General features: G+C 48.8%; 2 protein-coding genes across 2 annotated transcripts in view; one reads left to right on the plus strand and one right to left on the minus strand.

Annotated features, from left to right (window-relative positions):
- The window catches only part of LOC112108532 (zinc finger protein 135-like), a 361,705-nt gene that overhangs the window by 50,397 nt on the left and 287,402 nt on the right, over nt 1–23,906 (minus strand). The gene's annotated exons all lie outside the window — the stretch shown is intronic.
- On the plus strand, nt 7,326–10,540 carry LOC112115672 (zinc finger protein 665-like). Its single transcript, XM_029912202.1, has 3 exons — nt 7,326–7,448; nt 8,064–8,177; nt 8,552–10,540. Exons 1-3 carry the CDS (start codon nt 7,415–7,417, stop codon nt 10,423–10,425), a joined length of 2,022 nt encoding a protein of 673 aa, XP_029768062.1. The 5' UTR covers nt 7,326–7,414; the 3' UTR covers nt 10,426–10,540.

A 23,906-nucleotide genomic window follows, 5' to 3' on the forward strand; every position in this document is an offset into this window, starting at 1 on the left:
TAAATTTGTTAGTCTCTAAGGTGCCACAAGTACTCCTGTTCTTTTTGCGGATACAGACTAACACGGCTGCTACTCTGAATTCTCTCCTATATATACCCTGATCCTAGATAGCAATTCCCTCTGTCAGAAGAGGACAAAGAGGAAGCAGTGGCCCCTCCCCCAGGGCCTCCAGCAGGGGTTGGGCCCTGTCCCCATCTGGAGCCAGAAACGCTGGAGAAGCAGGCAACCAATTTGAGTTCCCCACCTTCCTGGGGGCAGTGGGGTTCGGGCTTCCAGCTTCAGCCCATGCAGCAGGCTCCAGCCGTGGGGCTTCAGGTTTCAGCCACACGGGGACAGGCTCCATCCCCCAGCCTCAGGCTCACCTCTCCCCCCATCAACTCTGGTACCCACTACCTCCTCCGGCCCTCAGCTTCAGCTGTGTGGCGGGGCTCTGGGCTCCGTTCCCAGCTGTGCTGCGGCAGGTGCCGGTCCGGGCTCATAACCCCTGCCTGTCACCCGTGGCCCCTGCCGCCTCATCCATCCTGGGATCTGGCTGCGTGGCAGCAAGCTCCATTCCTGGGCCCTGGGCTCCGACCACAGGACCCCAGGATCCAGCCATGGAGCTTTGGGCTCTGGCCCCGGGCGCTCACCCCCCCCATCACCCCGGTTCCTGGTGTGTCCTCTGGCCTCGGGTTTCAGCTACACAGCAATGGGCTGCGGTCCTGAGCTGCACGGTTTCCGGTGCCAGCCTGGACCTCAGGCTTTGGGTGTTGGCCCTTTACCCACCCCCAACATCACCGCTGGCCCCTGCTGCCTCCCGTGGCCCTTCAAACACACCCCCAACACCTCTGGCCCCCGCTGCCTCTCCCAGCCCCGGCTGCCTCTTCCAGCCCCACATCCATCACCCCTGGCCCCTGCTGCCTCCCTACCCACCTCCCCATCCAGGGCTCTATTTGTCTCCCAGCTTGCCAGGGCTGAGTAAACCTGCTGTGAAAAGTGATATTTGTAAGCTTGTTAATATCGCTTTTCACTGCCTCCCAACTAGCTAGTTAGTGTGCTTCTGTGAAAAATCATACTAACAAACACACAAATATCACTTTTCAGTAGCAGACTTACTAGCTAGCAAGTCTAAAAAAACCCCACAAGCAAAAGATAAAACAACAAAAGACAATAGCATGCAAAACACATTATTTTTGTTTCTATTCTGTTTAGGTCCAGTGAAGAATAGAGCCAACTGTACATTATTTTTATTATTGCGTTTGCAAAAAAACTCACCCTACATCAATAAACTACAGTGATTTGGACATGTATATGTGCATATTTATTTGTTTTTCCTAAAGTTAATTCAGTATTTTAGGAAAAATTGTCAGAGCGGCCATCAGCAAGAGTTGGTGGCCACACTCTGAGGCCACTAAAGATTTGTTATGAGAACCCCTGGGAGAAGGTTGGGGAGCCATTACCTTTGTCTCTGGGCTTGAAGAGTTATTATGACCTTCAGGGCCCAGGGAGCCTCCCACCTCTTCTCTCCGCAGGGGGGCATCTCAGAGGTGGTTCCTCTATCTCTGGGCCCCCCTTCTGCCTCTCATGGTGTGCAGGCAGCTGCCAACCTTCCCCTCTCCCTCCCTGCCCTTGTGGACTGGCCCCCTCTATGCTCATTCTCTTCTCACTGTACTGGGGTATGCCGTTCTGGGAGCAATCACCAGCTCATTGGCTAATTTGTTGTCTTCTCTTAAAATGAAAATAAGATCATTGTCCATTTTTTCCAACAATATTGAGCTTAAAAAATGCTGAATCTTTATTTTAACTCATTCCCTCCCTTTCCCCCACTTTTTTCGGTTCAGTTGGTAAAACTAAATTATGGTTCAGGTTCAATTCCGGTTCCAATATGAAATCCAGATTTGAACTCTTTCTCCAGTTCCAGTGTGAGACCAGATGGCAAATGAGATCAGCACTGGCCTGACTGTCCCTGGGGGCTGCAGGGGCTGCACATGGAGGCTCCATCATTAGCTGCCCCCACTAGAGGGCTCTGGTAATATGCTTAGGCAGAGGAGGCTGATGTCAGTCTCTCTTTGTGCTCAGCATACTGCAACCCTAGAGCTAGCTGGACTTCCTGGGGTAGATGCTGCTGCCTCTATTGTGATCTGGGAGCCTGGGCTGAGCAGCTGCTGCTGCCCCGTGGGGTCTGTGCTGGACGAGACCATCATTAAAACCCCTCTGCGCCCAACCAGGGGGACTTTCTTCGGTGGCTGGAACCAGCCCTGGGCTCTGCCGACACAAAATATATTGGAAGGACAGCATAGGTCGTGCTGGTGCGGGAGTGGCACTATATGTGAAAGAAAACGTAGAATCAAATGAAGTAAAAATCTTAAATGAACCAAGCATAGAATCTCTATCGATAGTAATTCCATGCTCTAATCATAAGAATATAGCAGTAGGGACCACCTGACCAGGATGGTGATAGTGACTGTGAAATGCTCAGGGAGATTAGAGAGGCTATTAAAATAAAAAACTCAACAGTAATGGGTGATTTCAACTATCCCCATATTGCTTGGGTACATACCACCCCAGGACGGGATGCAGAGATAAAGTTTCTTGACAACTTAAATGACTACTTCTTGGAGCTGCTAGTCCTTGAGCCCACAAGAGGGAGGCAATTCTTGATTTAGTCCTAAATGGAGCACAGGATCTGGTCCAAGAGGTGACTATAGCTGGACCACTTGGTAATAGTGACCATAATATAATTAAATTTAACATCCTTGTGATGGGGAAAACACCACAGCAGCCCAACATTGTAGCATTTAATTTCAGAAAGGGGGACTACACAAAAATGAGGAGGTTAGTTAAACAGAAATTAAAAGGTACAGTGCCAAAAGTGAAATCCCTACAAACTGCATGGAAACTTTTTAAAGATACCATAATAGAGTCTCAACGTAAATGTATACCCCAAATTAAAAAACATAGTAAGAGAACCAAAAAAAGTGCCACCATGGCTAAACAACAAAGTAAAAGAAGCGGTGAGATGCAAAAAGGCATCCTTTAAAAAGTAGAAGTTAAATCCTAATGAGGACAATAGAAAGGAGCATAAACTTCGTCGGATGCATTCACCCACGAAAGCTTATGCTCCAATACATCTGTTAGTCTTAAAGGTGCCACAGGACTCTCTGTTGCTTTTTACAGATCCAGACTAACACGGCTACCACTCTGATACTATGATTTTATGAAAACTCTGTCAAAAGATATAATTTTGCGTCATGGGCATCAACAATTTTCTTCAACTGAGTCACGAGGAAAAAAGTTTGAAAACTACTTAGAGGACGTTTTGGAACAAATTGATAAACTAAACAGTAATAAGTCACCAGGACCAGATGGTATTCACCCAAGAGTTCTGAAGGAACTCAAATGTGAAATTGCAGGACTACTAACTGTAGCAGCTGTGTTAGTCTGTATCCGCAAAAAGAACGGGAGTACTTGTGGCACCTTAGAGACTAACACATTTATTTGAGCATAAGCTTTCGTGGGCTACATGCATCCGATGAAGTGCGCTGTAGCCCACGAAAGCTTATGCTCAAATAAATGTGTTAGTCTCTAAGGTGCCACAAGTACTCCTGTTCTTTTAACTGTAGTCTGTAACCTATCATTTAAATCAGCTTCTGTACCAAATGACTAGAGGATAGCTAATGTGACACCAATTTTTTAAAAGGGCTCCAGAGGTGATCCCGGCAATAACTGGCCGGTAAGCCTCACTTCAGTAAAAGGCAAACTGGTTGAAACGATAGTAAAGAACAAAATTGTCAGACACATAGATGAACATAATTTGTTGAGGAAGAGTCAACATGGTTTTTATGAAAAGGGAAATCATGCCTCCCCAATCTCCTAGAATTCTTTGAGGGGGGTCAACAAGCATGCGGACAAGGGGGATCCAGTGGATATAGTGTACTTTGATTTTCAGAAAGCCTTTGACGAGATCCCTCACCAAAGGCTCTTAAGCAAAGTAAACTGTCATGGGATAAGAGGGAAGGTCCTCTCATGGATTGGTAACTGGTTAAAAGATAGGATACAAATCTGGGAAAAGGGGTAAACAGTGAGGTGGCAAAATTTGCAGATGATACAAAACTAATCAACTGCGAAGAGCTACATAAGGATCTCTCAAACCTGGGTGACTGGGCAACAAAATGGCAGATGAAATTCAATGTTGATAAATGCAAAATAATGCAGATTGGGAAACATAATCCCAACTGTACATATAAAATGATGGGGTCTAAATTGGCTGTTACCACTCAAGAAAGAGATCTTGGAATCATTGTGGATAGTTCTCTAAAAAAATCCACTCAATGTGCAGTGGCAGTCAAAAAAACAAACAGAATGTTGGGAATCATTAAGAAAGAGATAGATAATAAGACAGAAAATATCAAATTGTCTCTATATAAATCCATGGTATGCCCACATCTTGAATACTGCCTGCAGTGGTCGCCCCATCTCAAAAAAGATATATTGGAATTGGAAAAGGTTCAGAAAAAGGCAACAAAAATGATTAGGGGTAGGAAACAGCTGCCATATGAGGAGAGATTAATAAGACTGGGACTTTCCATCTTGGAAAAAAGACGACTATGGGGGATATGATAGAGGTCTATAAAATCATGACTGATGTAGAGAAAGTAAATAAGGAAGTGTTATTTAGTCCTCATAACACAAGAACTAGGAGTCACCAAATTAAATTAATAGGCAATAGGTTTAAAACAAACAAAAGGAAGTATTTTTTCACACAACGCACAATCATAAGAACATAAGAACGGCCGTACCGGGTCAGACCAAAGGTCCATCTAGCCCAGTATCCTGTCTACCGACAGTGGCCAATGCCAGGTGCCCCAGAGGGAGTGGACCAACAGGCAATGATCAAGTGATCTCTCTCCTGCCATCCATCTCCATCCTCTGACAAACAGAGGCTAGGGACACCATTCCTTACCCTAATAGCCATTAATGGACTTAATCACCATGAATTTATCCAGTTCTCTTTTAAACCTGTGGAACTCCTTGCCAGAGGATGTTGTGAAGGCCAAGACTATAACAGGGTTCAAAAAAGAACTATATAAATTCTTGGAGGATAGCCATCAATGGCTATTAGCCAGGATGGGCAGGGATGGTGTCCCTAGCCTCTGTTTGCCAGAAGCTGGGAATGGGCGACCGGAGATGGATCACTTGATGGTTACCTGTTCTGTTCATTCCCTCTGAGGCACCTGGCACTGGCCACTGTTGAAAGACAGGATACTGGGCTAGATGGACCTTTGGTCTGACCCAGTATGGCCGTTCTTATGTTTTTATGTTCTTATGACACCAGCTCCTGAGCCGGAGACTCCAGCTGATGAGAGAAACTTAGGGAAAAGTGCTGGGGCCGGGCACGAAAGTGACTCTGCACAAACGGCCCCTCCTTGCCCCATCTCTGCTCCCCGGAGTTTTGCGAGTCCCAGAGCTGGTGCCCCCGACACACCCAGGCCCACATCCCTGTTAGCAGTGGCAGTAGCTGTTGGAGAGGAAATGCCCACAGAAATGGCAGGACAGTAACCAGTTCTTCCATGCAGTAGCGAGAGACTGAAAGGGGTAGCAGGAGCAGTTAGTGGGGAGGGAGGTTCCCGTCTCCTAAACCTGCCCAGCTCCATTCCCTGCAGCACTCCGGGGCAGATTGACTTTCCTGGGACAAGGTGAGGAACAGAGACAGGAAAAGCCAGTTCCTGCTTCTGCCTAGTCCCCGCGCTGCTGGGGGAATGTGCTGCCCTGGGGACAGTATCGGGGGGATCCCCCAAAGTGGCTCCTTTGATTCTGCTCTTTTCTAGCTTTTGGCTCAGAGACTCTGTTCCTGGGAGGGTTTAAAAATGTCTCATTTGTTTAGTCCCAGTGGCAGGGGTCAGGTCTGTGTTGTAATAACATAACTGAGGGTTTTCCCAGCATGGCAGAGTCTAGAGCAGGGGTTCTCAAACTGGGGGTCAGGACTCCTCAGGGAGGTCACGAGGTTATTACATGGGGGGTTGCGAGCTGTCAGCCTCCACCCCAAACCCTGCTTTGCCTCCAGCATTTATAATGGTGTTAAATATAGAAAAGTGTTTTTAATGTATAAGGGGGGGTCACACTCAGAGGCTTGCTATGTGAAAGGGGTCACCAGTAAAAAAGTCTGAGAACCCCTGGTCTCAAGTGTTTGTCTGCAGGGAAAGAGCCTGGAGGGAATCGGGATGTGAAATGGACTAATGCTAATACAGAAACCTCCACAATTGTCCTTCTCACCCTGATAGCCTGCAGAGTAACGACCACATTTTGCTCCAGATCATCCCGTCATCCCAGGGGCCGGGGAAGGGAAATGGCTCTGGTGGATCCAGCTCAGGTAGCGGATGTTTGGGGGCAGTTGCTGGAGAGGGTTGTTGTGGAATGGGAGGGGCAGGAAACAAACAGTGTGAGACAGGGAGGGGACAGGGTGTGATAAACTTGATGGGACATGCTCAGTCTAGGGCTGGGAAAACAGACCTGAGTGCTGGAGGCTGAACCCAGTAGGCAGAGACTGTGGTGAAATACAAAGGGATGGTGCTGGAATTCCTGTCCCTGTCCCCTACCCAGAGCTCTGCTTCCCACATCAGCCTGTGCCTCGTAGGTATGTGGTAAATGAGACGACTACGGTGGGATATGATAGAGATATATAAAATCATGAGTGTTGTGGAGAAAGTGAATAAGGAAAGGTTATTTACTTTTTCCCATAATATAAGAACTCGGGTCACCAAATGAAATTAGTGGGCAGCAGGTTTAAAACGAATAAAAGGAAGTTCTTCTTCACACAGCGCACAGTGAACCTGTGGAACTCCTTGCCTGAGGAGGTTGTGAAGGCTGGGACTATAACAGGGTTTAAAAGAGAACTAGATAAATTCATGGAGGTTAAGTCCATTAATGGCTATTAGCCAGGATGGGTAAGGAATGGTGTCTCTAGCCCCTGTTTGTCAGAGGGTGGAGATGGATGGTAGGAGAGAGATCACTTGATCATTACCTGTTAGATTCACTCCCTCTCAGACACCTGGCATTGGTCACTGTCGGTAGACAGGACACTGGGCTGGATGGACCTTTGGTCTGACCCAGTATGGCCATTCTTATGTTCTTACCCTGCCCTCCTCTGTCTGCTGGGAGGGACAAGGAGCTCTCACCTTCTGTCTGTTCCCTGGAGACTCCTGGCTACTTTGAACAGGGTGGGGGTGGGATTCTGCTCCTCTGGCCTTTCCAGAGCTGCCCTATTTTTGTGCTTCTTCCCCCATAAATAGTGGGATTGTGGCTGGGGCAGCAGGTGCTGAGAAGGGAACATTTGTTGTTTCAGATGCCGGTGACCTTTGAGGATGTGGCTGTATATTTCAGTGAGGGGCAGGAAGCTCTGCTGGACCCCAGTCAGAGAGCTCTCTACAAGGACGTCATGCAGGAGAATTATGAGATGGTGACCTCGCTGGGTAAGGACTCCTGTCCCCTCAGCTATTTGAAGCCAGGGGGTCTGCATTTCTGAATCTGGTCAGGTTCTTCCTTGGTCAGTAATATTAGAGGGGGATGTGTCTCATAGTCCAGAGCTCCAGTGTGAGAGATCCATTCACCTCCATACCTCCTCCAATGGAATAGGGGAGTCATGAACCTAATGGACATGCTAATTCATCCCCATCCCTCCAGCTTTCACGGGGCAGGAGCAATGTGTTAACCTTTCCACATTAATTCTCACTCACACACAGGATCTCTGTGCACCTCCCTTCATGCAACTAGCTCTATGTGTGGGGAGGGCTCTGGTCTCTGTGGGTTCAGACATAGGCAGAGGTTTAACACCAGAGCTGTGTGTGTCTCAGCAAGTCCCCCAGAGCCCACAGATCCTGAAAACTCCTAATGAGGGTGTGACAACTCCCCCTTTCCAGACATCAGCCTCTTCCAAGGGGGCTCAGTGACCATGTTCCCATCTGTTCAGATCCCACAACCCCCAGCAAATCATGGGGTCAGTTTAATCTCATTATGTGCCCTTTGTGACAAATACTCCATCAATCCTCAGTGCACTCTGATCATGCCTGATTTCACCCCCTGAGCAGGACTCCCCATTCCCAAACCTGACCTGATCGCCCGGCTGGAAGCAGGGGAAGAGCTGTGGGTCCCGGATCGCCAGGCCTCCAAGGAAAGCAACATCCAAAGAGGCATCCGCACAGGTGAGGAGTCAGTGACACTGACACAGGAGGTATATGGCAAATGAAGGAAAAAGCTGAAAATCCCCAAAATATGGTGTGAGTGCCCTCAGTTCTGCCTCATCTCCCCTAGGGAGGCTGTCGTCAGCAGGTGTTATATATTATATATAATCAAGGCAGATATCGCTCATGACTTCCCACCCACCCTGTTAGCTGTCAGGAGTTTTCTCCCTGATGTCACTTCCCTGGGAGTGTTTGGATTGGATGTGGTGGCAGAATCTAATTTCTCAGTCTCCCTAAAAGTTATTGTGTTGTGTTTTCCCTCTTTGCTATTCCCCTTTCTGTCCTTTCTGCCAGCCCAGGCAATGACTCCTGCCTGGATTCTCTCTCTCCCCCAGCAGGTGATGAGACAAAGAGTGAGAACGAGGAGGAGAATCCACAGCAGGAAGGTCTTGAGAAAGTAGAACTTCAGGGGAGGTTTTTGAGAAGAGCTGAAGGGAATTTTTCCCAGTGCTTGGAACAGAGAAAAACCTGCAGTAATTGGCACAGGTCAGAGAGGAACCTGGGAAACCACCGAAGGAAGAAAATGGATGAATCCATTGAATATGGGGGAGGAGGCAAGAATTCCAAGGAAACCACAGCCCAGCAGACAAATCCCAAGGAAAAGAAACCCTATAAATGTTTGGATTGTGGGAAAAGCTTCAGTCAGCGCTCAGTCCTTACTAACCATGGAAGAATCCATACAGGAGAGAGACCCTATAAATGCTTGGATTGTGTGAAAAGTTTTAATTGGAGCTCAAATCTTACTACCCATCGGAGACTGCACACGGGAGAGAGACCTTATAAATGCCTTGAGTGTGGAAAAAGCTTCAGTCATCTCTCAGGCCTTAATAACCACAGGAGAATACACATGGGAGAGGGACCATATAAATGCTTTGAGTGTGGGAAAAGTTTCAGTGTACCATCAGCCCTTAATATACATCAGAGAACCCACATGGGAGAGAAACCCTATAAATGCTTGGATTGTGGGAAAAGCTTCAATTGGAGCTCAAATCTTACTACCCATCGGAGACTGCACATGGGAGAGAGACCATATAAGTGCCTTGAGTGTGGGAAAAGCTTCAGTCAGTGCTCAGGCCTTACTAGCCATAGCAGAATCCACACAGGAGAGGGACCATATAAATGCCTGGAGTGTGGGAAAAGTTTCAGCGCACCATCAGCCCTCATTATACATCAGAGGACCCACACAGGAGAGAAACCCTATAAATGCTTGGACTGTGGGAAAAGCTTCAGTCAACGCACACACCTTATTAGCCATAGGAGAATCCACACAGGAGAGGGACCATATAGATGTCTTGAGTGTGGGAAAAGTTTCACAGTACCATCAACCCTTATTACACATCAGAGGACCCACACGGGAGAGAAACCTTATAAATGCTTGGACTGTGGGAAAAGCTTCAGTCAGCGCTCAGTTCTTAATACCCATGGGAGAATACACACGGGAGAGGGACCATATAAATGCACTGAGTGTAGGAAAAGTTTCAATGTACGATCAGCCCTTATTAAACATCAGAGAACCCACACAGGGGAGAAACCCTATAAGTGCTTAGATTGTGGGAAAAGCTTCAGTCAGCGCTCAGGCCTTATTAGCCATGGGAGAATCCACACAGGAGAGGGACCATATAAATGTTTAGATTGTGGGAAAAGCTTCAGTCGGCGCTCAATCCTTATTAACCATGGGAGAATGCACACGGGAGAAGGACCATATAAATGCTTGGAGTGTGGGAAAAGTTTCAGTGCACCATCAGCTCTTATTGTACATCAGAGAACCCACACAGGAGAAAAACCTTATAAATGCTTGGACTGTGGGAAAAGCTTTAGTCAGCGCTCAGTCCTTATTAATCATGGAAGAATCCACACAGGAGAGAGACCCTATAAATGCTTGGACTGTGGGAAAAGCTTCAGTCGGAGCTCAAATCTTGTTACCCATCAGAAACTGCACACGGGAGAGAGACTTTATAAATGCTTGGAGTGTGGCAAAAGATTCAATCGGAGCTCAAATCTTGTTGCCCATCGGGGACTGCACACGGGAGAGAGACCATATAAATGTTTGGACTGTGGGAAAAGCTTCAGTCAGCGCTCAGGCCTTATTAACCATAGGAGAATCCACACTGGAGAGAGATCCTATAAATGCTTGGACTGTGGGAAAAGCTTCATTCGGAGGTCAACTCTTACTACTCATCGAAGACTGCACGTGGGAGAGAGACCGTAAAAATACCTTGAGTGTGAGCAAAGCTTCAGTCTGAGCTCAAAACTCAGTTCACATCAGAGATCCCACACAGGAGAGAAATCCTGTAAGTGTGGGAAAAGTTTCAGTTAGAGCTCAAACTAGGGCTGTCAATTAATCGCAGTTAACTCACAAAATTAACTCAAAACAAATTAATTTGATTAAAAAAAATCACGATTAATCGCAGTTTTAATCGCACTGTTAAACTATAATAGAATATCAATTTAAATTTATTATGAATATTTTTGGATTTTTTTTCTACATTTTCAAATAGATTCCAATTACAACAGAGAATATAAAGTGTACAGTGCTCACTTAATACTATTATTTTTTATTACCAATATTTGTACTGGAAAAAAGATAAACAAAAGAAATAGTATTTTTCAATTGACTTAATACAAGTACCGTAGTGGAATCTCATTATCGTGAAAGTGTAACTTGGAAATGTACTTTTTTTGTTGTTGTTCTCTCAGTTCTACTTCTTGTTCAGCCAATCCCTAAGACAATCATGCTTCCGTAGTGATGATGCTAATTAAAAAAATAATTAATTAATTAAATTAGTGACTGAAGTCCTTGTGGGAGAATTGTATGTCTCCTGCTCCATGGTTTTACATGCATTCTGCCATATATTTCATGTTATGGCTGTCTCGGATTATGACCCGGCATATGTTGTTCGATTTAAGAACACTTATATTGCAGATTTGACAAAACGCAAAGAAGGTACCAATGTGAGATTTCTAAAGATAGCTACAGCACTCGACCCAAGCTTTAATAATCTGAAGTGCCTTTCAAAATCTCAGAGGGATGAGATATGGAACTTGCTGTCAGAAGTCATAAAAGAGCAGCACTCTGATTGTGAAATGACAGAACCCGAACCACCAAAAAAGAAAATCAACCTTCTGTTGGTGGCATCTGACTCAGATTATGAAAATGAATGTGCGTCAGTCTGCACTTCTTTGGATCCTTATCAAGCAGAAACTGTCATCAGCATGGAAACATGTCCTCTGGAATGATGGTCAATGCATGAAAGGGCATACAAATGTTTAGCATATCTGGCATGTAAATACTTTGCTACACCAGCTACAAAAGTGCCATGAGAATGCCTGTTCTCACTTTCAGGTGACGTTGTAAATAAGAAGTGGGCACTAGGTTGAGATCGCAGAATTTGATTTCCTATCTAGGATTTTGTCCCTTAGAATCACTGAGGACATTAGGGTTTGGTTTCCTTTTTTCTCTTTCCCTCCCTTCATTCTCCTCTTCTCTAGCTTATTTTTCACCTGCTTCCTTCCCTCCACCAAGCAGCTGGGGGTGGGGGGTGGCAGAGGTTGCTCTTATTGTGAGAGGCCCTCACAAAGAGGTGGGGCTGGAATAGTGCTCTGAGGCCTTGGCTACACTTCCAGATGTACAGCGCTGTGAGTTAAACCTGACTTCGTGCAGCTGAGTAGGGAAAGCGCTGCAGTCTGTCCACACTGACAGCTGCCCAGCGCACTGTCGTGGCCACATTTGCGGCAATTGCAGCGCTATTGGGAGTGGTGCATTATGGACAGCTATCCCACAGAGCACCTCTTCCCATTCTGGCGCCGTGGGTTGTGAAAAGGGGGCGTGGGTGCTGGGGATTCTGGGTCCTGTCCCAATGACCCGTGGTGCATCGCTTCGCATCCCAGAAATCCCTTTGTTTCCGTCCACCTTTGGCGCCATCTTTCAACGGTTTCTGTGCAACGCAATCTGTCTGCGGGAAATGGAGTCCGAACTGCTGAAGTGTATGCTGACGAGTCTCGCCAGCACGTCACGTTTGGCTGTCGAACTATTCCTTAAGATCCAAAGTGACAGTGAGAGTGAGGGTGAGGAGTCCGACGATGCTATCGAGCCGCGTAACGCGTACAACACAAAATTGCTTGTGGCATTCACGGACATGCTCAGCACCGTGGAACGCCGCTTTTGGGCTCGGGAAACAAGCACCGAGTGGTGGGATCACATCGTCATGGAAGTCTGGGATGACGAGCAGTGGCTGCAGAACTTTCGGATGAGAAAAGCCACTTTCATGGGACTGTGTGAGGAGCTTGCCCCCACCCTGCCGCGCAAGGACACGAGATTGAGAGCTGCCCTGCCAGTGGAGAAGCGGGTGGCTATTGCAATCTGGAAGCTGGCAACTCCAGACACCTACTGGTCGGTCGCAAACCAGTTTGGAGTGGGAAAGTCGACCGTTGGAATCGTGTTGATGCAAGTTTGCAAGGCCATTAATCGCATCCTACTCAGAAGAACCGACTCTGGGTAACGTGCAGGAAATAGTGGATGGCTTTGGACAAATGGGGTTCCCTAACTGTGGAGGGGCGATAGATGGGACGCACATTCCTATTCTGGCACCACCCCACCTAGGATCCGAGTACGTTAATCGGAAGGGGTATTTCTCTATGGTTCTCCAGGCGGTTGTGGAGCACCGTGGGCATTTCATTGACATTAACACAGGCTGGCCCGGAAAGGTGCATGACGCACGCATCTTTCGGAACACTTGGCTGTTCAGGAAGATGCAGGCCGGGACTTTTTTCCCAGAGCGGAAGATCACGGTAGGGGAAGTTGAAATGCCCATTGTGATCCTTGGAGATCCCGCTTACCCGTTAATGCCGTGGCTCATGAAACCCTACACAGGGAGCCTTGACAGCAGCAAGGAATGGTTCAACTACAGGCTGAGCCGGTGCCGAATGACTGTGGAGTGTGCCTTTGGCCGTTTAAAGGGCCGCTGGCGATCTCTGTATGGGAAGCTGGACTTGGCCGAAAACAGCATCCCTGCGGTTATATCCGCGTGCTGTGCCCTCCATAATATTTGTGAAGGGAAGGGTGAAAGCTTCACTCAGGCATGGACCTCCGAGGTTCAACACCTGGAGGCTGAATTTGCACAGCCAGAGAGCAGGGCTATTACAGGGGCCCAGCGTGGGGCTGCAAGGATTAGGGATGCCTTGAGGGAGCAATTTGAGGCTGAAAACCAGCAGTGATATCTGGTGCCCTGCACGGGAGTGAAGTGCAGTAGTTCCAATCTTTAGGAATCAGTGTCTGCTTAGCAGACAAGCAGACTTTCACTGCCTGTTTATTTCCTGTGCTAAGGAGTCTTTTACTTTATGCAATAATAAAGAATGTTTTCAAAGCCAAAAAATCCATTTATTGAAAAGAAAAAAAATTTATTTATTGAAAAGAAACAAGGGGGTGGAGTGGGGAACAGTACAATCACAGATTCGCATATGTCCTGTCTGGTGTGCTGTGCAGTGAGTGCTGCACTTCAGGACAGCTATACTGCATGGTGATGGGGGTTGAGTGCAGAGGGTAAGGGTCGTTGTTTTCAGGGCTGGGTGGTGAAGTTACTGGTGTTGGAGGTAGCGGGTGGCGTGAAGAACACGGAAGTTGGGGAAAGTGGGTTGGAGGTGACAGTGGGGCACAATGGAAAGAGTTTTGGGACAAGGGCTGTGGGGGGGGTTGGCGTTTGCGGTACTGCTCCTCTTTCTGCATGGCTACCAGCTCCTGGATAGCATCTGCTTGGCGCTCCAGGATGCTTATGAGCCTATCAGTGCTTTGCTGCCGGTGCGCGGTGCTTTGCCGCCGGTGCGCTGCGTTTTCCTGGCGGATCCTGCTTTCTCTCTCCCTCCAGTCCTGTGCTTTCTCATTCTCTTTAATAGATTGCTGCATCACTGCTTGCAGCATGTCTTCTTTGCTTTTTCGCGGTCTCTTCCTGAGTCTTTGCAGTCTCTGAGCAGGCGATAAGAGGGACGGCTGAGGTCTCAAGGTTGATGCAGCTGTATAGGCAAAATGCAACATTTAACAGAGGCAGCATTGTTTATACCAGACAGAGTAATGATTCCCCCCGCACTTAAGGAGTAGAAAACGCACAGGGTCTACACAATAGCATAATTTTCTCGTCCGAAACAGAGCACGCATATCCCATGGGAGCCTCAAAATGGTGAGGAAGGGGGACTGATTGTTTCAGGGCTGCACTGTCCTCTGGGTTTCTGTGCCTTGGGGAGAGCCAACAGCTTCAGGGGGCACCTACACTGAACACTGTCCCAACATTTTCCACAGGAGTTCGTCCTGGAATGATATCTCGCTGCTGAGGGTGACCTGGGAAGCAAGGGAGGGTCTTCTACTGCAATGTGGCTTCCGCCCTGGCCCATATGCAGCTTGCTTGTGTGCAGCAATGGTCCCCCCGCCCCTCGCGGCACAGTGGCGCGGACACGTTAGCCTGGCAGGGACAAGGACCACGGTGGCTCTCCCGATAAACCTGCGCAAGCACATTGCACACGTTCTGGATGAGACATTCGAGGAGATTACCGAGGCCGATTACCGTGATGTGATAAACTACATCAATGCACTATTCCGCATCTAGGCATGCATGCCTAACCCTCCTCTCCCAAAGAGCCCGCACCGAAAAAATTCCTTCCCGAAAAAAAAACCCGCTTACCGGGAACCTGCTTTTCTGTTTGTCCTCCACCAAGTACCGGCCGCTGCGACTGGCTACCTTCCTCCTGGCTCGAGAAGAGCTCCTGGCTGCATGGCTCCAGGGATTCCGGGGTGTCTCCATCCGGCCCACCACCATCACTCCTATTTTCCTCCTCCTCTTCCTCCTCCCCCCCCACACCGGCTCTGAAGTGTCCATGGTGGTGCTCGGAGTGGAGGTGGGGTTAACCCCAAGTATCGCATCCAGCTCTTTGTAGAATCGGCAGGTCGCGTGGGGAGCACCCGAGCGGCCGTTTGCTTCACGGGCTTTGTGGTAGGCACTCCGCAGCTCCTTCACTTTAATCCTGCACTGCAGGGCGTCCTGGTCATGGCCCCTTTCCATCATGTCCTTTGATACCTTCCCGAAGGTATCGTAATTCCTACGGCTGGAGCGCAGCTGGGACTGTACAGCTTCCTCCCCCCAAACACTGATGAGGTCCAGCAACTCGCCATTGCTCCATGCTGGGGCTCGCTTGGCGCGTGGAGGCATGGTCACCTGGAAAGATTTGCTGATAGCACTCCACACCACGCCGGGCTGAGCAAACAGGAAGGGGATTTTTAAAATTCCCGGGGAATGTAAAGGGTGGGTCACATGGTTGGTTACCTGAGGCCAGGGCAGTAGAGTTTGAACTGATGACCAGAGTGGCTAGAACAGGCATTGTGGGATACTGCCGAATAATTCTGGAGGCCATTCACAGCGCATTGGGCGGCCACACTGGTACCGCAGCGCTGCAGCGGCAGCGCAATACTCGGTATTCCTCTCAGAGAGGTGGAGTACATGCAGCGCTGCAACCACGGAGATACAGCGCTGCAAATGCCTTGCCAGTGTGGACGGGGAGTGAGTTACAGCGCTGAGGGAGCCTTTACAGCGCTGTCACTTGCAAGTGTAGCCAAGGCCTGAGAGTGATCCCCTCCGGTGGTGACCTGGGCCATCTTTTGGGACATCAGGTGACACCCCTCAGCCTCCCACCTCTCAGAGTCTCAATGCTGATTGGCTGAGCAGAGGGCTATTGACAGGGAGGAGAATCAGGTTCTTTTGTTCTCTTTTAAAACCAGGCAAATAAGTCACAATCATCTATTTGATTAATCTTGCTGCTTCTCATTAATTGTCTCTGAGAAGTTCATGATTCTCTCAAATGTTCTTCTAAAATACTTGCTGAATAATTACTATGAACAATTGTTGGTCTGTAGCTCATTTGAGAGCACTTTATTCTGATCAGTCAATGTATGACATTCAAGATGTGATGGTTAATTTGAAAGTCAGGACCCCTAGGTCCTGTTCCCAACTCTGCCACTGACTGGCTGTGTGACCTAAGACAGGTCACTTCACCTTTCTCAGCCTGAGTTTCTCTCTCTGTGAAGTAAGGATAACAATCCTCTCCTACCCACCTCACCATGGGTGGAGAATGGGGAGCTGTGAGGATCCATTTCAGAATGTCACTATTAGCAGCAGTGCATAATATGAGGTGTCCTATCACATTGAGTCATAACAGATTATGACATAAAATACAACCTGAAATATTCCTTTGTATTTTGTTATTTTGAAATTGTTAAGAGCAGCAACTGCTTAGCACAGACTGAAGCATCTTATCAAATTTTCTAGATCAAAATATCTCCTCTGTGTGTGCGATGAGACAATGTAACACTTTGTGACAAACAGGTGACTGTTTAGTTTTAATGGGATTTTCTGACAGAAAACTGTTTCAATGAGAATTTCCACCCTTCTCAGCTCCTGGGCTCTATCTCTGCATCTGAGGGGTTTGTTGTCTGTTAGTTAGAGCAACCCCATTGACACCAGCAGAGGTCACACAGCTGCCCCCATGAAGCAAGGGGACCTGGGGGGTGGAGGAGGTGAGAGCTGCTGCCACTTGGGTCCCTGATGCTCCATGGGAGTCCAGGAGAGTGGGGGGCCCTCTCTGCTGTGGTCTCCTGAAGCTATTGGCAGCCGAAGGTGTCCCTTGAGGGGGGAGTGTGGGGGCCCACTCTGCCCTAGATCCCTTATGTGGAAAAGTGGGACATTAACCCTGGTCTCCCCACCATGCCTCTGTCCTTCACCCAAGGGCAGCAGGAGTCACCCTGTCCCCTTCTCTCCCTGGTGCACAGACCCCTTGGGACTCATGGGGGGGGGGCGGGGTTGATGCATGGAGCCACAGATAATCTGCTTTCAAGGTTATCCCGGAGCAGCTCCAGGGCAGAGAAAAGGTACAAACATTCCCCTGCTGGGCTGGAACAGATTCTCCTGCCTATTCACAGCATCCCAACCCCTGGCAGGAGATCTTGTCCCACACAATCCACAACCCCAAATGTGGATCTTTATTCCACATGATCTGGGACCTCTAAGATAGGGGTGTTTATCATACACCATCTGGGGTCTCCTCCTGACCCTGCCTGTGCAGGAGTCATGGGTGATTTTGAGAATGGGGGGTCCACAATATCTCCCAGGGAGTCCTGAGCCCTGGAGCTGGTATAGGTGGGACAGGGCACTCCCTGGTTAACAGGCTGTCTCCCCCGTAACCCTTCTCCTTGTGGGTGCAGGGTGAAGCCCAGTACCTCAGGTTCCTTCATGCCAACCTCCCCTGTCCATGTGCGTCACTGCACAGCAGAGCAGGCAGGACATGCTGGAGCTCCACTGCTCCAAAGCAGCTCTGGTGGAGAGGATCGTGCTGAGTGAGACACGGTGTCACAGGCACCAGCTTCCTCCAGGCCCCGGGTGTGCTCAACCTCCCACTCCAACCCAGGCCCCACTCCCACCCTCCCCCTTACCCCAAGTCCTCACCCCTGCCCCACCACTTCCTGCCCCTGTTCTGACCCAGGCCCTGCCCCCACCCGGCCCCTTTCCCCAAGTTTCCGCCCTGGCTCTTCCCACCCTCGCTCCTCCCCCTCCCCACCAGCACCTCCTGCATGCTGTAGAACAGCTGATCGCAGCAGGCAGGAGGCACTGGGAGGGTGGGGGGGGGAGTTGATCGGCGGGGCTGCTGGCAGATGGGAGGCGCTGGGGAGGAATGGGGGGAGATGGCTGCCAGTGGGAGCTAAGTGTGACAATGCAGCCCATATTCTTCATAGTGGTATGACCATGATATGATTATACCATAATTATGCTGCATCTTGTACAAGATATTTCTTGTTGGTGTCTATAGAAAAGTTATGATTTGCTGAATATGAGTATCCTATTTTTGTGCATGTATCATTTGTGTATCTGAAGTTATGAATATTGACTATGTATCTGTATTTCATATGAAGTTACACCTGGGTGACACCAATTTTGCAAGATGCTTCCAGTCTAGATAGCTGGTTGTGAAAGACCTATTCAAGGTAATGGGCCATTAGGGAAAACAGTAGGTCTTAGGAGAAGCTTATCCCCCACCTGGTTATCCTTCCTGAGAATGCTCCAGACAGTCTATGGATAATGGCTGCTATTCATAGATTCATAGATTCTAGGACTGGAAGGGACCTCGAGAGGTCATCGAGTCCAGTCCCCTGCCCGCATGGCAGGACCAAATACTGTCTAGACCATCCCTGATAGACATTTATCTAACCTACTCTTAAATATCTCCAGAGATGGAGATTCCACAACCTCCCTAGGCAATTTATTCCAGTGTTTAACCACCCTGACAGTTAGGAACTTTTTCCTAATGTCCAACCTAGACCTCCCTTGCTGCAGTTTAAGCCCATTGCTTCTTGTTCTATCCTTAGAGGCTAAGGTGAACAAGTTTTCTCCCTCCTCCTTATGACACCCTTTTAGATACCTGAAAACTGCTATCATGTCCCCTCTCAGTCTTCTCTTTTCCAAACTAAACAAACCCAATTCTTTCAGCCTTCCTTCATAGGTCATGTTCTCAAGACCTTTAATCATTCTTGTTGCTCTTCTCTGGACCCTCTCCAATTTCTCCACATCTTTCTTGAAATGCGGTGCTCAGAACTGGACACAATACTCCAGTTGAGTCCTAACCAGCGCAGAGTAGAGCGGAAGAATGACTTCTTGTGTCTTGCTCACAACACACCTGTTAATACATCCCAGAATCATGTTTGCTTTTTTTGCAACAGCATCACACTGTTGACTCATATTTAGCTTGTGGTCAACTATAACCCCTAGATCCCTTTCTGCCGTACTCCTTCCTAGACAGTCTCTTCCCATTCTGTATGTGTGAAACTGACTGTTCCTTTCTAAGTGGAGCACTTTGCATTTGTCTTTGTTAAACTTCATCCTGTTTACCTCAGACCATTTCTCCAATTTGTCCAGATCATTTTGAATGATGACCCTGTCCTCTAAAGCAGTTCTAATCCCTCCCAGTTTGGTATCATCCGCAAACTTAATAAGCGTACTTTCTATGCCAATATCTAAGTCGTTAATGAAGATATTGAACAGAGCCAGTCCCAAAACAGACCCCTGCGGAACCCCACTTGTTATGCCTTTCCAGCAGGATTGGGAACCATTAATAACAACTCTCTTGAGTACGGTTATCCAGCCAGTTATGCACCCACCTTATAGTAGCCCCATCTAAATTGTATTTGCCTAGTTTATCGATAAGAATATCATGCGAGACCGTATCAAATGCCTTACTAAAGTCTAGGTATACCACATCCACAGCGTCTCCCTTATCCACAAGGCTCGTTATCCTATCAAAGAAAGCTATCAGGTTGGTTTGACACGATTTGTTCTTTACAAATCCATGCTGGCTATTCCCTATCACCTTACCACCTTCCAAGTGTTTGCAGATGATTTCCTTAATTACTTGCTCCATTATCTTCCCTGGCACAGTAGTTAAACTAACTGGTCTGTAGTTTCCTGGGTTGTTTTTATTTCCCTTTTTATAGATGGGCACTATATTTGCCCTTTTCCAGTCTTCTGGAATCTCTCCCGTCTCCCATGATTTTCCAAAGATAATAGCTAGAGGCTCAGATACTTCCTCTATTAGCTCCTTGAGTATTCTAGGATGCATTTCATCAGGCCCTGGTGACTTGCAGGCATCTAACTTTTCTAAGTGATTTTTAACTTGTTCTTTTTTTATTTTATCTGCCAAACCTACCCCCTTCCCATTAGCATTCACTGGGTTAGGCATTCCTTCCGACTTCTCGGTGAAGACCGAAACAAAGAAGTCATTAAGCATCTCTGCCATTTCCAAGTTTCCTGCTACTGTTTCTCCCTCTTCACTGAGCAATTGGCCTACCCTGTCTTTGGTCTTCCTCTTGCTTCTAATGTATTGATAAAAAGTCTTCTTGTTTCCCTTTATTCCCGGGACTCAACAGGGCATGCAAGAGCATGTGACCAGGTCACATGACACTGAACTCCATTTTGGTACCTGTATTTTTCCACAAGCTGAACTGAGTTTGGAACAAACCCGCATATGGAGAAGCTATATAAAGTGGGGTGTGACATCATCTCGGGGCCTCACTCCCCACACAAGGAAACTCCTGGAAACACCTGAGGAACAAAGGCTGGGGTGGGGGACGTGCTGGTCCTAGGCTAAAGGGATTTCTAGCCTGTGTGTGAAAACCTGGTGGACTGTTTGTATCATCAGCCAGGGTGAGAAATTGCTAACTTATATCCAATCTATCTAGTATCTTAGACTTAGTTTGCATTTTGTTTATTTACTAAGTAATCTGCTTTGATCTGTTTGCTAAAACTTATAATCACATAAAATCTATCTTTTTGTAGTTAATAAACTTGTTTTTTGCTTTATCTAAACCAGTGTGCCTTTGAGTGAAGTGTCTGGGGGAAAATCTCAGCTTGGTTTACACAGTCTAGTTGTGCATATCTTTCCCACACTGAGGGGAAAGCGAATATATTAAAGAGCTTACTTTATACAGATCTCTATGCAGTGTAAAACAGCATAATTCTGGATTTATACTCCAGCAGGGCACAAGGTGGAGGAGCTGGGAAATTGGCTGTTGTCTCCTGCCTGTCTTTGAGTGGCTTAGGTAATGCACTCAGGAAGCCCAGTTTGGGTGTGTGGCACCACCTGCTGTTGTGTTGGGTGATAACAGGGCCTGAAGAGGCTGAATCACCAGCAAAGCAGTGTGGGCAGGGTCAGCCCCTTAGGTGGTTAGAGGGGCACAACAGTTCCCATGGCTCCCAGACTGCACCCCAGGGGTGATAACCCATCACACTAAGCACCCACTAATTTTTTTCCATAGGTGCTCCAGCCAGAACATCCCAGATAAGTAGTCAGAATGGTGTTGGATGAGAGGCAGTTTGCACAGGTAGGAAGGAATCAGGGGAAGGGGACCAAGCTGGGCGGGAACCCTGGGAGGGAGTCAAGTTTGATGGGCAGGAAGGAATCGGAGGAGCGGGGAGCAGTTTGGGGGATTCTGCTGGTCGTGTGGGACATGTTGTAATCTCCTCGCTGGGAAGTATCAGAGGGGCCTGAATCTTTCACACTGCTTTGTCTCCTTCGGGTCTAACAGGAGCTCACTCAGGAGCTGCCCAGTGACTCTACACCCAATGCCATCCTCGCCAACTCCCTGACCGCTGAGAGCAGCCTCGGGTACTGAGACCCTCCCACCCGGCTCCCCAACCCCATTGCAGCTCAGGCCTAGCACTGGGAGTCACTTTCCTTCCCACTACCAGGTCAGCTCCCAAGGGTAGCTCCTCTGGCAGAGGTGGCAGGAACGTTCACTCTCTACTCACTGAGCTGTTATTTTCACTCCAGTAATGTTATGATGGCCTCGGGGAGAGGATCACTCCCGAGGTCATGTACAAGAGCGGCAGCAGGGTCCAGGGAACAGGCACTATTCCAGCCGTACCATTGACTGTAAGGCCTTGGCCTTGTTGTTCCCTGGCTTGGTGCTTTCATTTCCATTCTCGCCAGCCTGTGCCTATTTCCCTGTAGTTTCACACCTGTGTTGATACCAGTCTCAATCCCACACTGCAGTCTAATACCAGCTCCTCTCTCCTGTGAGAACACTGAAACCTGCGCTGGATGCAGAGCTGGAGTCCCATCTCCTGTGAGCTGCCCTGCATGGTGTCTTCACCATGGGCATGGAGAAGGACACCACCCATGTCCAGGTAGATCATTTTCCTGCTCCTCCATGCCAGGAGCAGGAGTGGCCTCTGGCTCCTGCTCCCTTGATTTACTGGAACTATAGAGATTGAGGTGGGTGGGTAGAGATGGAACAGGCTGCATGGTTGGAGCCTCCATCCCATGGGTGATTGTTACCCCTCTGTGGGGGCATTCCTTCCTTCCTTCCTTCCACATGCTGTGTTTTGCCCAGCAGCCCAGCTTCCATCCATAGCAGCTTGGCTGTTCCATACTCTGCTGCCTACGAGGCCCTCCACAGAAACCTGCTAAGGGCATGGATTGAAGACCCAGCTGTCGTCCTGCCATGAACCCTTGCTAATTGGCTGCAGTGAGATATGAATGAGAGAAGCCAGGATGTGTTTGGGGTCTCATCACTGCTTCACAGAGACCCACCTTCCCATCCTGTGTAGGGTGACCATATTTGCCAAAGGGAAAATGGGACACCGCATGGGGCTACCCCTCTCCCTCTCCCTCCCATCCCCCACACGAGGTTGGCCTGAGCCACTCGCCCAAGTCACCCTCCCTGTGTGGGGCTGGCCTGAACTACTCTCCCGAGACCCCTTCCCCATGTGGGGCTGGCCCAAGCCACATGTTTGAGCCTCCCTCTCTGCACGGGGCTGGGGCTGATGCTGATGCTCGCCTGAGCTCTGCCTGCCCCCTGCAAGGTCAGAATTGCTGCTCGCCCAAGCCCTGCCTGCCCCCGGTGTGAGGCTGGGGCTCATATCGCTGCTTGCCCAAGCCCTCCTGCCCCGCTGCTTGAGGTTGGCATTGCCGCTTGCCCCCCTGCATGTTCCTCTAAACCCCACTTTTTTGCAAAACTGGGCATTTGTCCTGTTTGCTCTTGCCAACCAATGAAGTTGGCAAAAGCAAATGGGACAAATGACCACTTTTGCCAAAAAAGTTGGGACAGCCAGGACAGGGCTTAAAAAAGGGACTGTTCTGGCCAAAACAGGATGTATGGTCACCCTAATCCTGTGGCAGCTGTAGCCCCAGTTTCCCTAGCTCTTACCCATGGCTCTCTCTTCCTTTGCAGGTTCTGCACAAGGTCTTGGCAGACCTCCTGGATGCCATGCTGAGGAACCTGCTGGCAGAGTCCTCCAATACATCTTGGAGGTGAACCTGAGGAGGAGGGGCAGGGGGAAATTTTACCTTAGCTCTGGGAGCCATCCTTGGTCAGGGCAGTCAGTGCAATGGAGTGTTGGGCCCTTCCTCCTTCAGGGACAGGGAAAGAAGCTGGGACTTCAAACCAGGGCTCTGCATGGTTCTAATGAGCAGTAACCACAGGGCCCCGGGTGGCTTGGGAAGTGAGAGCCTCAATGCCTCTCTGTCCCCTTGTGAGATTCAGGAGATGGTCCTCACAGAAGAGTCATAGACTCCTTCCTAGAAAAACAGGAGTATCCCCAGGGAGTCAGCCCTTCTCTCCTACGGGCACTGAGATTCCTGAGGGAGAAAGGGGTGTCCTCACAGTCACTCCCTTCATTGGACCAAGGACTTTAGAGGCGGCGGGGGGTGGTGGTGGTGTCTTTCCTGATGAGCTGTTCATGAATCAGGGGTTCAGAGAGGATGGGACCAGCCCTGACACCGAACGGTCTCCCAGTCTAGAGAGACAATGACAAATTGTGACCTGCAGGATATAAGCATCATCCTGGGTGCAACAATTCCTTTCTAAAGCTCTGTGATCAATGAATCAGATATTTCATCCTGAGCACAATGTCTCAGTCCCCTGGGGATAGAGAGGGGCTCATTTGCACAGCATGTGCACTTACCCCTGATCCCAAACTGCCTCCTTCCCACACTGCATGCAAACTTCTGGATCAGGTCCAGAGTGTCCCAGGAGAGAGCCAGGGCCATAAGGAACAGGACAGCCCTGCTCTGATTCTCCATCACTCTCCCAGAATTTGACATACGTGACCCCTGACCCTAGCTTCCTGACACCAGGTGTAGGCGGGCTGGCTCTGACAGGCAGTA

Source organism: Terrapene carolina, unplaced genomic scaffold (assembly GCF_002925995.2).
Source record: "Terrapene carolina triunguis isolate 2854851 unplaced genomic scaffold, T_m_triunguis-2.0 Scaffold192, whole genome shotgun sequence".
Classification (NCBI taxonomy): Eukaryota; Metazoa; Chordata; order Testudines; family Emydidae; genus Terrapene; species Terrapene triunguis.

What these genes read in the sequence shown, in the direction of transcription:
- LOC112115672 (XM_029912202.1), top strand. Translation starts at nt 7,415, where the DNA reads ATGCAGGAGAATTATGAGATGGTGACCTCGCTGG. An exon ending in TGAGATGGTGACCTCGCTGG is followed by an intron (nt 7,449 to 8,063) that starts GTAAGGACTCCT and finishes CCCCCTGAGCAG; the next exon opens with GACTCCCCATTCCCAAACCT. An exon ending in CCAAAGAGGCATCCGCACAG is followed by an intron (nt 8,178 to 8,551) that starts GTGAGGAGTCAG and finishes TCTCTCCCCCAG; the next exon opens with CAGGTGATGAGACAAAGAGT.